The sequence below is a fragment of the Brachyhypopomus gauderio genome, chromosome 3 (genome assembly GCF_052324685.1).
Source record: "Brachyhypopomus gauderio isolate BG-103 chromosome 3, BGAUD_0.2, whole genome shotgun sequence".
NCBI lineage: Eukaryota > Metazoa > Chordata > Actinopteri > Gymnotiformes > Hypopomidae > Brachyhypopomus > Brachyhypopomus gauderio.
This window is the reverse complement of record NC_135213.1, coordinates 18,576,338-18,586,740: the sequence shown is the minus strand read 5'-3', so window position 1 is coordinate 18,586,740 and position 10,403 is coordinate 18,576,338. Positions and strand designations below refer to the sequence as shown.

Below are 10,403 nucleotides of genomic sequence, written 5' to 3'. Positions count from 1 at the left end.
AGTGGGCCAAAGTGTACAAAAAACAAGCAAGCAGTAGCGACCTTTTTCTTAATTTATTAAAATAATGGCACAGATATAGGTGATCACAGAGATGCACGATACAGGCCAAAGATTTTATATGTGAAAAATATGTTAATAAATATGTATGTCCTTGTTTTGTGAAATGTATCATGTTCTTTCTTGATAAAGCTTATCATTTTGCCTTACTTACATTTTACCTCTGTAAGTATCAACGGCCAGACCAGGTTCAATTCATTCTATTCAATGGAAATTTATTGTTATCCAAGGAAGATCACTATCAAGGTTTGTGGTTCACTTCCACGGACACATGTCAGAAATGCATAACGGGTAGCTATTACAATCCTGTCTAGGTAGGGTCCATGACAGAAAGGCAGATTGTTGAATCTGGTTGTAAGTGAAGGTATATGGTTGTGATGTGGAAGAAAGAATCGTAACTCCGAACACATGGAGGTGCTACAATAAACAGTTTGCATTATGAAAGCATTATAGACGAGATACACAGACCAACACACCAGACTGACTTCAGGGGGGCCCACGCCAAAATAAAAATAAACAACAATATTTCTCCAATAGGTCACTAAATAATCTAATAAAAAAAAAAGTTATTGCAAAATTTCAAGGTAATCAACAGCATGCCCTAGCCCTGATGTGAGGCATTCAGAGCACAAACTACATACAAATACACACAGAAGTTCCAAGTAACATTATAGTATAGAGCACCTAGTCAACATCACATATAGAACAAGTTGACCATAAGCCCAACAAAGAACTAATGAGCCACATGAAAGGGGACCAAATCACAACAAATACAGAATGGCATAACAAGGAGAACAAGTTTAAGCATTTTTTTCAGTGCTATAGGCTATACTAGAAAATGAAAGCCAGAATCTAATCTGTCATCAGCATCAAACCTTGTGTGAACAGGACAGGGTTGTGAAAAAGAGACAGCAGGTTCTCTTGAGTAAAAGTGGAAGCAACATTTAGATTAAAATACAGTATACCTAGGTACCTGCAGACCTGCATGTATTAATATGTTTATTTGCATCTGTATGTGTAGTTTATGTTAGAAGATATTTTCTGTCCATACAACTGGTTTCTCTTTCAGTTCACTGAAATTTTAAATAAACACATTAAGCCATCAAAGCCATGAGAGTAAGTTGTTAGACAAAAGCAATCTAAATTGAGTTAAATGAATTAGTGGAGTAAAATGGTGTTCGTACATGTAAATAATCAATAAGGTACAAATATTTTAAAAAAATGCCATTCATGCACAGTACATAAATGTCAGTAAGACACAGTACAAAGCCCATGTTAAATAATCATCCAATAACAGCATTTAGCTGACACGTTTATCCAAAGCAACTTACAATTATGGCTGAATATAATTTGGACAACTGAGGGTAAAGGGTCTTGGCACTCTGCAGTAGTGGGGCTTAAACTAGAGACCATATAATTAGTGGGCAAGTACATTTACTAATGAGAGCATCTTGCATTTATTACTGTAACAAACTCTTCTCATTATGTACTAAGTCAGCTTATGACTGTCTGAGGCAATTCAGTCCGCTGCTAAAATATGTACTAGGTCAAATAGAAGGTCTCACTTGGACCCTATATGTAAACCTCTTCATTGGCTCCTGTTCTGCTTCGTACTCATACATATGGAGTACTGGCATGATTAGACTCCTGCACATGTGACTAGTCTGTTTCATTTCTCTTTATCAGCTCTTTCTCTTAGTTCAAACAAGGTTAATCTACTAGCTGTGCCAGTTAAGAACCCATGGTGACAGAGCTTTAGAGGAAGTAATACCAGAACTTTGGAACAGTTTGCCTGCATCAGGACAGCTGCTTCAGTGGATTCATTTAAATGGCAGCTAAGATCACACTTGTGAGAAGTGTGAGAAATCTGTGTACTGTTCTTGACTTTTTATACGCCTGTTTATTTTCACTGTTGTGTGTTTTGTAGAAGTTTTAGTATTTACATTATTTTATTTACATTTCTAACATGGCTGTAGTAGAGATTTAAACTCTCTTGTGAATGACTTTGTGACTACTGTCTAGAAAACTGTCATACTCACACTAGTAAGGCACATATCTGAAGACTCTCTTCAGAAGCACAAGAAGTCTTGTACTCTGTGAGTTGTAGGTTCAGCTGTTCTGGGGTTAATGTTCCAGGAAACAGTACAGCTATAACTCTGAGTTACTTTCAGTTGACAAATATTTGTTTTGGCTATGATATAGCAGGAAATATTAAACATTTATGTTACTTCATTACACCACTAAATGTGTATAAGTAGGATGGTTGACCACAAAAGTACTTTTATTTAAAATGGATGAAAATACACTTTATTGTCTGTAAGACGTACCGGCAGTTTAGATTTAGTCTAATTAGAATCTGTATTATGTAATTACAATGAATAACAGGACAACAGAAATGGAGTATCACAAGAAGAAGAGCAGTGAGGAGAGGTGGAGAGATATTTGAAAGAATCAACATTGATTAGAATGCATTTAAATATACCACAATGGACATGGTTTGTGAGTCTTTTGATCTAGCACTGTATCAGCTTCCCAGAGACTGTCCTCCCTATATCTGACATTATTGGAACACTGGTGAGAGTGTCCTGTCACCACCACAGTATTTGCAAAACCACATACATGTAAATAAATACATTTTTGGAAATAAATAACACAGAATCAGTAGGAATGGGAAGAAAAGAACAAAGTATATTAAGTAAAGTCAGTTAAGATGGAGCCTTTTCTTTCACCTGTCTCCTGAGGGAAGGTTTGCCCAATATATTTAAGGTAGCCCAAATATATTCTCAGATGAGCACCCTATAGAAGAAACAGGGTGCATTGCTGATAGATTTGTACTGTCATCTTCTGTGGGGGGAGCTTAAGGTCTGCGATGCCTGTGTTGACCTTGAGAAGATGAATAGTGATGGGAGAGCCACTGAAAGACACAGGAGAGAAATACAGACAGATTACACAAGCCAAAACAATACCAGAGCCATGAAATGCTCGTCAAAGGGCCCCATTTGACTTTGTAGATGATGAAATAGCCACCCTGCCTGTATCACTGCATTTCTTCCTGTTTTGATTGTCATCTGAGGAGAAGAGAGCAGTGTTGCACACAGAGGCAGACTAAACAAAAACAAAAAAATGAGCCACAAGAGTTCAGTGGCCATCTTCTATCATTCCAACTAGGCACCACGATCAGTGCATCCCTTTCTCTCCAGACCATCAGAGCAGACTTCTCTACGTTTATCATTATAACCCTCAGGCCTGAACAAACCCTGCTGGATGCAATTTCAACAGGCCAAAATGCTGTTGCCATGGTTTTCAGAAATGGTTCTGTGATTCTAAATAGAACATATTCCAGATATGAACCGAACTGCTCTGACATGCACAGATTAGCTCTGATAATGTGACTGGTGACTGCTCTCCGTGGGAGGTCATTTGCCAATATAGTGAGAACGAAAAGTGGGCAGAGTAGTGGTTGATATCATTTGTGTTGTGATTAAAACAGCACATCATTATATTGTGTAGGACCGAACTTGAAAACTCGCTTCCTTTCTGGTGCACTAACAGCACAGGAATATAGAGCAATTTCCTTTGATTTCCAAATTGAAGTTACTTTCCCTGAGGGTGGAGGGTGATGATGTCATATATAATATTCCAAAAGGTTTGGGAAGAACACTCTGGAAAGTACTGGATGCTTATGTACTGAGGATGGAAAAGCATATCTCATCTCAGATACATTTCCCACAGATTATATTTTTAACATCAAAAAGCCAGCATGACTTTACCTATGCCTTATTTTGCATACATTGGCATGTTAGTTAAGATGCAAATGACGGCCTGTTGGTCTCTCCTCAACCTGGCCCTTACCTGTCGGATTCTCCAGGTCATAGCAACACTGCATATAATGAGTGTTGTGACACCCATTGTAAAAGTGATGCCTCTGAAAAACTGGTCAGCCGTGCGATGTTTACTGCAGTCTTCCTGTGGGTCTCCATCTAAGAAAGAGAGCAATCTGACTCATTACACATACACTATCACATTCAGCTCACATTCACAGCTTTTCACACCTGTTCAGATACAGTTCCTGTTGATTTGACCTTTCTATCTAATAGTTAACGCACAGCTAAACTCACTTCCTGACTCTGCTGTGACTTCTCTACTGAAACTAAAGGCCCAGAGAGCAGAGAAGCTTCAGAAATAAGGTTTCATTATAACCTGTATGGCACTTTTAAACTTATTTTATAGCATATGAAAAAAAGCAAAAATACACTACAGATTTATAACATAACACAAACAATAATATATATCACTACATGGTAGATACTTCCCATGAATCCTCTATATATAATGCATTATAAATGAATTCATGATGCACTATATGACATGTATGATGCGTTATAATGCCTGCCATAAGCCTATATAATTACTCTTGAGCAATTTTTGCTACATACACAAGCACAGGTTCTGACAGTTTCTGAAACAGAACATACATTTTCCACAGAAACAGGAAGTGCTTCTCTTTTGCTTGCACAGCTAGTAGTATAACTATTTATAAGTTATTATACAGGCTTATGCCAGGGATTATAAGGCATCACATATTCTATAATCCACATTATACATGCATTTATTAAAATTTATAAAATGTATAAAACAATGACATTACTGGTTTTAGATAGCATAATGAATAGCTTAAATTTTTTATTTATTTATCTACTTTTGGCCAGTCTGGTGAAACTCTAATACCTCTAATAATGATGATGGTCTCATTGGCTTGTTTGTGACTGGGTTGAGAAATGGCTGTACTGTGGTCATGGTGGAAGAGCCATTCACAGATATAGCCATCTGTGTCCTCCACCTGGAGCTGAGAGAGCCGCAGGGTGAAGTCACAGCAGGTGCCTGTGACCGACAGACGATGCTTCACCGTGTCATGGAGCGTCTCTTTGCGAGAGGGCAGGGACAGGTACAGCACTTCTCGCTTCACAGCGTACAGGCGCTTGAGGTACAGCCCGAACGGCTGCTCAGACGTGACACTGCAGTGGAGCTCCGCCGTGGAGTTCTGCAAGAGGGTGATGGCCATCGGTGTCTGGGAGATTCTGGGGGACACTGTGTTGCAAGGGAGACAAAGACCAGGATGTAACCAGAACTGCATATAACCGTTACACTGGAGAAAACAACCAGTAACACATTACTGTCTGCATATGCATACAAGTACACTCAAATATAGATTTATATATTGGCTAAATGGCTCAGGTCTTTGCTTATGATCAACTGCCAAATACAAACCCAGAAGTTATTTTACTTTCAAGTGTATTGATGTTCAGTTTTCTCTGCATTTAGCTACTTACCTAATTCATCTTCACTAAGCCTTTTGTGAGTTGAATCAAGTATATACAGAGGAAACACCAAAAGACCTTTGCACATTAAGACTAAACACTGCATTGTCAACAATCGACAGAGACACACGGCCCACCTGATTTGGCTAGATTGTCTGGAGAGAACAAAGCCAGGGAGACACAGAGGAGAGTCAGAAGCATCTTTCCACAGGACCATAACCAAGACAGCTGCACAAGAATCTTCTAAAACTCTGCTCCCCGCCGCATCTGAACATAAAAGAAGCATACCAGCTCACCTTCATCCTTCTGCCTCATACTGACAGGAAATGTGGTTTTCCCTTCTGTAACTTTCTTGCTGACAATCAAGGCAGCCCTCCTGGCTTCTATCAAAGTGTCTTAGTTGACTGTGAGTTGTAATATTGAGGACAGGAACCATTGGTTTTGCACATTTCCTGTAATTTTTTTTTTTTTGCACAGTGCTAAAATCGCCAAATGTCAGTTTTGAATCATGCACCTTTATTTAATACCATAGATTTGGTCTACAAAGGGGCTGTTTCATTATGCTTACCATGTATGAAAATGTAACAATCCCATCATATCTACAGTTTTCAGTTATTATATATAAAAAATAGCTAAAACAGCTAGATTTTTAAGGTTAAAGTATTTTAAGGTTGTGAAAACAAATATTAAATACAACATAAAGCAAAACACAAAATGTAAATTGAAATCCAAACAAAAATAACTGAGAAAATATATAATTCCCTGTTTAATCAGCCTATGTGTATGCCATGGTGTTTGTGTTGTAATATTCTTTTTTTTGCCATACTGAACTGAACTGAAATGCTATTCCATAGATTCAGAAATATGTGGAATTACATATGTGCAAAATGCATAATTTAACTGATCTGTTTACAAAATGTTATGTTTCGTAGAATTGGTTTATACGTTTGACCTTTGGTTCTTCTTCAACACACATGATTGTTTCATGACTGATCCAGGTTCATCATTATTAATTATATTGCCTGTATGACAATTCACAAGATTCAGTAATTCTTTCTTTCTTCTTTCTGTAGTAGATAAAAGCGGAAGCACATATGACAATGATGAGGAAAAGGCACAGAAGTCCCATTCTAGAATTGTTCGTTGAATCAATACTTGAACCAGTATCCGGTGTGATTAGGTCAGTCCATGACCGGTGACTCCCTATAAAGACAGATGTCATCAATCCAAAGCCTGGCTCACAGCTCTCAAAGCAAACACAGTGGCACAAACAAGGCAGACAGCAGATTGTGTTCACTGCCATTTTAACTTAAGTACAGTACATCCACACATTAGATACCACATTGTGTTTTGGTGACATGTAACCAATGACAAACCCCAAATTTAAGCTGTGAATTATGTACCTTTATTAACATTATACATTTTATATTCAATAGTGTTTCTATATGTTTAATGTACATGACAATATAAAACACCCATCAAAGCCTGAGTCACACATCCAGTTTAAAGTATATACAAAAAGTTGGAGTATTTTAAGGATGATAAAAAATACATATAAAGAACAAACAGAAAACAGAAGACAAAATGAAATCCAACAGAAACAAAACCAGAACTTAGAAAAATATTTACTCTAAAATATTTTTATTCAATTACTTGGTGTGCGTTCTAATGTTCTCTCTGTGATTTTTTTTCTGCCAGTGAGGGACATAAGCACATTTCTTATCAGATTCCCAAGACAATACCCCATTACCAGAGAATCAACAGTAAAGACATACACACTCAATCCTTTAGTAGGTGTGGAATAACTTGACCATATTAGCTCTTACTGAGCTATGAGCACAGCTCTGAGATGCTATTTCATAGAAATCAGAAAAAGATTAATGCATATTTATGCTACATACATGCAAAATACATAATTAAACTGATCTGTTTACAAAACATGAGAAACTGTACAGGCTGTTGATCTGATTTGTATAATTGGCCCATATATGTAAACCCAATTCTTTTTCATACCTTTCTATTTCAGCTACAGCAGAAATGATTGGGCAATACCTGATCCACGCTCAGCATGATCAAGGCCATAGATTCACTCTTGACATCAGAGGGGATCCTATGAATCTACCCCTTACCTAGTAGAGAACTCTTTCGGCACCTCTAACAATGACATGTTGAGGGATGTTTGTAGTGAATCATCACTTTTCATGCTAATACCACACTCTTGGTCATGATTAGTTTTAGAGCATGTCCCATACTTTTTGCGATACATAAACACTAAAACAAAGACACATATGCCGACGATGGCGAAGATGCTGATCACAGGTCCAGTCATAGGAACATTTCTCTCAGATTTGAGGGCTGCTGGGGAAAGACAGAGAAGTCATCAGCTAACAAAATGGCACATGAGCGGCAGATGCTGGAGTGTGTACACTGACACTGTAACTTGTTAACACATCCACATGTTGACCTAAGTAGTAATACTGGAATACACATATGAGGAACAGTAATACACAGCGTGTAATGCACATAAGATGAACTTTGCTTTTACCATTAATCTCTGTACCCTCTGCAGTGTGATCTGTAGAATGATATGGAGTGTCATCCATCTCTGTGAGGAGAGTCAAATGAAGAAAAATGTAACAATGTACAAGCACATACTACAAAATATTTAAAGGCATAGAACGCATGGACAGACAAGACCAAAGTACCTGATAATGTCACAGTGAATTTAGAGAAAGTGAATCCTATGTTCAGTTGTACCCAGAATGTGAAACTCCCATTATCTTCTTTGGATGTTTTCTTGATTTTGTAGATAAATGTGAAAGTTTTAGCATAATCTTGAATTTTTTCAGTGCGGTTTGGCTGCCCATCTAGAGACAATTCTTCATTGTTTTTCTTGAATTTATAGGAATAACTCATGCAGTTTTGGGCACACCGAACAGTGCACATTAGTGTTAATGGACTCCCCACAGTGCCAGTTATGTCAGGACAACTTGGTTTATAATCTGAAAATAATACAACAAATAACATTAGTGAATAAACTGTAATAACAGAACACAGATACACACAGCAACACACACCTTATCTGTTGTTACCTGCACTTGTGTCAATGTGAGAGATTATATACAGTGTGACTAATAGATATAGATGTTTCAATGTTCACACACACACACACACACATGTGTGTGTGTGTGTGTGTGTGTGGGTGGGTGTGTGTGTGTGTGAACCTTGAAACATAGTCAGTGGTCTTTGCCCATCCTTACCTGTGCTGACACACTCTGCACTAATCAGTGCACACATAAGAAGGCACCACTTTCGGTCCATCACATCTGACCTCCTGAAATATATAGAGCATTGTATCAAACACTTTCTCATTTCAATGTGCTCCCTGGGCATCAAAGCCCTGACCAGCGCCATGTTCTACCTCCTCAGAACTCAACCTGTCTGACTTAATTTCAATAAAGTTGCTTAGAGACAATGCATGATAACTGCTATACAAAAACAAAGGTGAAAACGAAATGGTTTTTAAATCAGTGTCCCACAGAAACTTCAAGTCTGTTCTGTCGGCGCCCATACAACATAATGCCCTTGTTGCTCATGAATCTTTGTCTATAAACACAGCAGTGGTTGATTTACACTTCCTCCTTAAGCCAGTCTTTCTCTCTCTTTAATGATTTACAAAAGTGGACTTTTACCTTGAGTACATTCACAATTTGGCACGTTGCACTGACACGCAACTACGTTTAGTTTCCAGTAACATGTCATATTAATTGATTAGTTAAAATCTACTTTGCAATGACGGATTTATGATGCTCTTAATTGCTTTCAAATATCCTTTTTTAAAAGTGATGCATTAATAAAAACATTTATTGTCATTGTTGAACAGAGAATAATGGACAGGGCATGTTTTAAATGATAACAAATTGAGTACGTATTGAGTGTATTACAAATGCTTCCCTGTACTCTTTCACGTGCGTTTTCCCTTAGAGATAAGCTTGCACATCCAAAAATAGTGACAATAATATTCTAGTGCACAGTAGACTGCCTGCTGTCAGTTTCCTTCTAAGTCTATACATTTAGTCTGATCTTTCCTTTTGCGTAAACTACACAAAAATAAAAAGCGCACTTACCGATAGTAGCGATCGCTGCCACTCCAGGAGACGGTGTATCCAAGACTGTCCCTTTCAGCAACACTACAGTAACCTAATACATAAGCTTTCACTTTCAAAATGAATCAGTGGAGGTGGCACGCATCGCCTCCCCCGCAGAGATTTACAACCGTGATAGCAGCTAGAGAAATCACGCACAACACGCCGATGAAAGCAAACAATATTTCACGTAATTTATATACATGCAGGTGATGGATATTTTTGTAGTTCGAGATTACCTATATTATGTTATAATCAGACTTTCCCTAAACACAATTTTGATAAGGGGTCCTCGAACTTGATCTTTGTGACCATTTTGTGGCAGGTGCAACTGAATCTCCTCTAGTGTTGTGCCTCCTTTTTGGCTTAAGAATAAACAATAAATAAATATAATAATAAATAAATATATTCCTGTCATGTCATCGCATTTTCGATTGATATTAAGTTATGGGTGATGTTAAAATAATCACACTCAATGTCAAAGGCATCAATAATGTTGTTAAACGTCAGAAGGTACACTCCTTTAAAAAAATGTCAAGTAGCCTTTATCCAGGAAACCCACCTCTCAGAGCTAGAACATTTAAAATTACGAAGGAGCTGGGTAGGTCCGGTATTCCACTCCTCATATAATTCCAAAAGTAGGGGGGTTGCTGTGCTCATTACCTTTCACTTTGGAAAGAGCATATCTGACAAAAAGGGACGGTAAGTGCTCTTGTCTGGCTATCTATATGGTGAACTTATTGTTCTAGGATGTGTCTATGTGTCTAGGCTTTTCTCCCAAAACTCCTTGTTGATTTGGCATCATTCTCCTCACCACATACACTCATTGGTGGTGATTTAAATTGTGTGCTCAACTCAGAGTTGGATGTGTCTTCCCCTCGTC

The 10,403-nt window shown here is 37.9% G+C and overlaps 1 protein-coding gene across 3 annotated transcripts; it reads right to left on the bottom strand.

The window, feature by feature from the left end:
* Positions 1 to 2,315: 2,315 nt before the first annotated feature.
* Positions 2,316 to 10,099, bottom strand: LOC143510533 (uncharacterized). Of its 3 annotated transcripts, XM_076999982.1 has the most exons (5): positions 10,083 to 10,099; positions 5,513 to 5,642; positions 4,786 to 5,145; positions 3,910 to 4,037; positions 2,316 to 2,971 (listed from the first exon to the last, which is right to left on the bottom strand). In XM_076999982.1, the coding sequence occupies exons 2-5, from the start codon at positions 5,574 to 5,576 to the stop codon at positions 2,915 to 2,917; spliced, it is 609 nt and encodes a 202-aa protein (XP_076856097.1). In that variant the 5' UTR covers positions 5,577 to 5,642; positions 10,083 to 10,099; the 3' UTR covers positions 2,316 to 2,914. The 3 variants fall into 3 exon arrangements, with proteins under 3 accessions (XP_076856097.1, XP_076856098.1, XP_076856096.1); XM_076999983.1 differs by lacking the exons at positions 5,513 to 5,642; positions 10,083 to 10,099 and adding an exon at positions 5,672 to 5,794; XM_076999981.1 differs by lacking the exon at positions 10,083 to 10,099 and having other exon boundaries at positions 5,513 to 5,665.
* Between the last annotated feature and the right edge of the window lie 304 nt (positions 10,100 to 10,403).

Coding starts and splice junctions, on each gene's coding strand:
- LOC143510533 (XM_076999982.1), bottom strand. CDS start 5,576: ATGCTTCTGACTCTCCTCTGTGTCTCCCTGGCTTTGTTCTCTCCAGAC. Junction 5,146..5,512: donor AGACAATCTAGCCAAATCAG/GTGGGCCGTGTG, acceptor CTTGCAACACAG/TGTCCCCCAGAATCTCCCAG. Junction 4,038..4,785: donor GACCATCATCATTATTAGAG/GTATTAGAGTTT, acceptor TCTCTTTCTTAG/ATGGAGACCCACAGGAAGAC.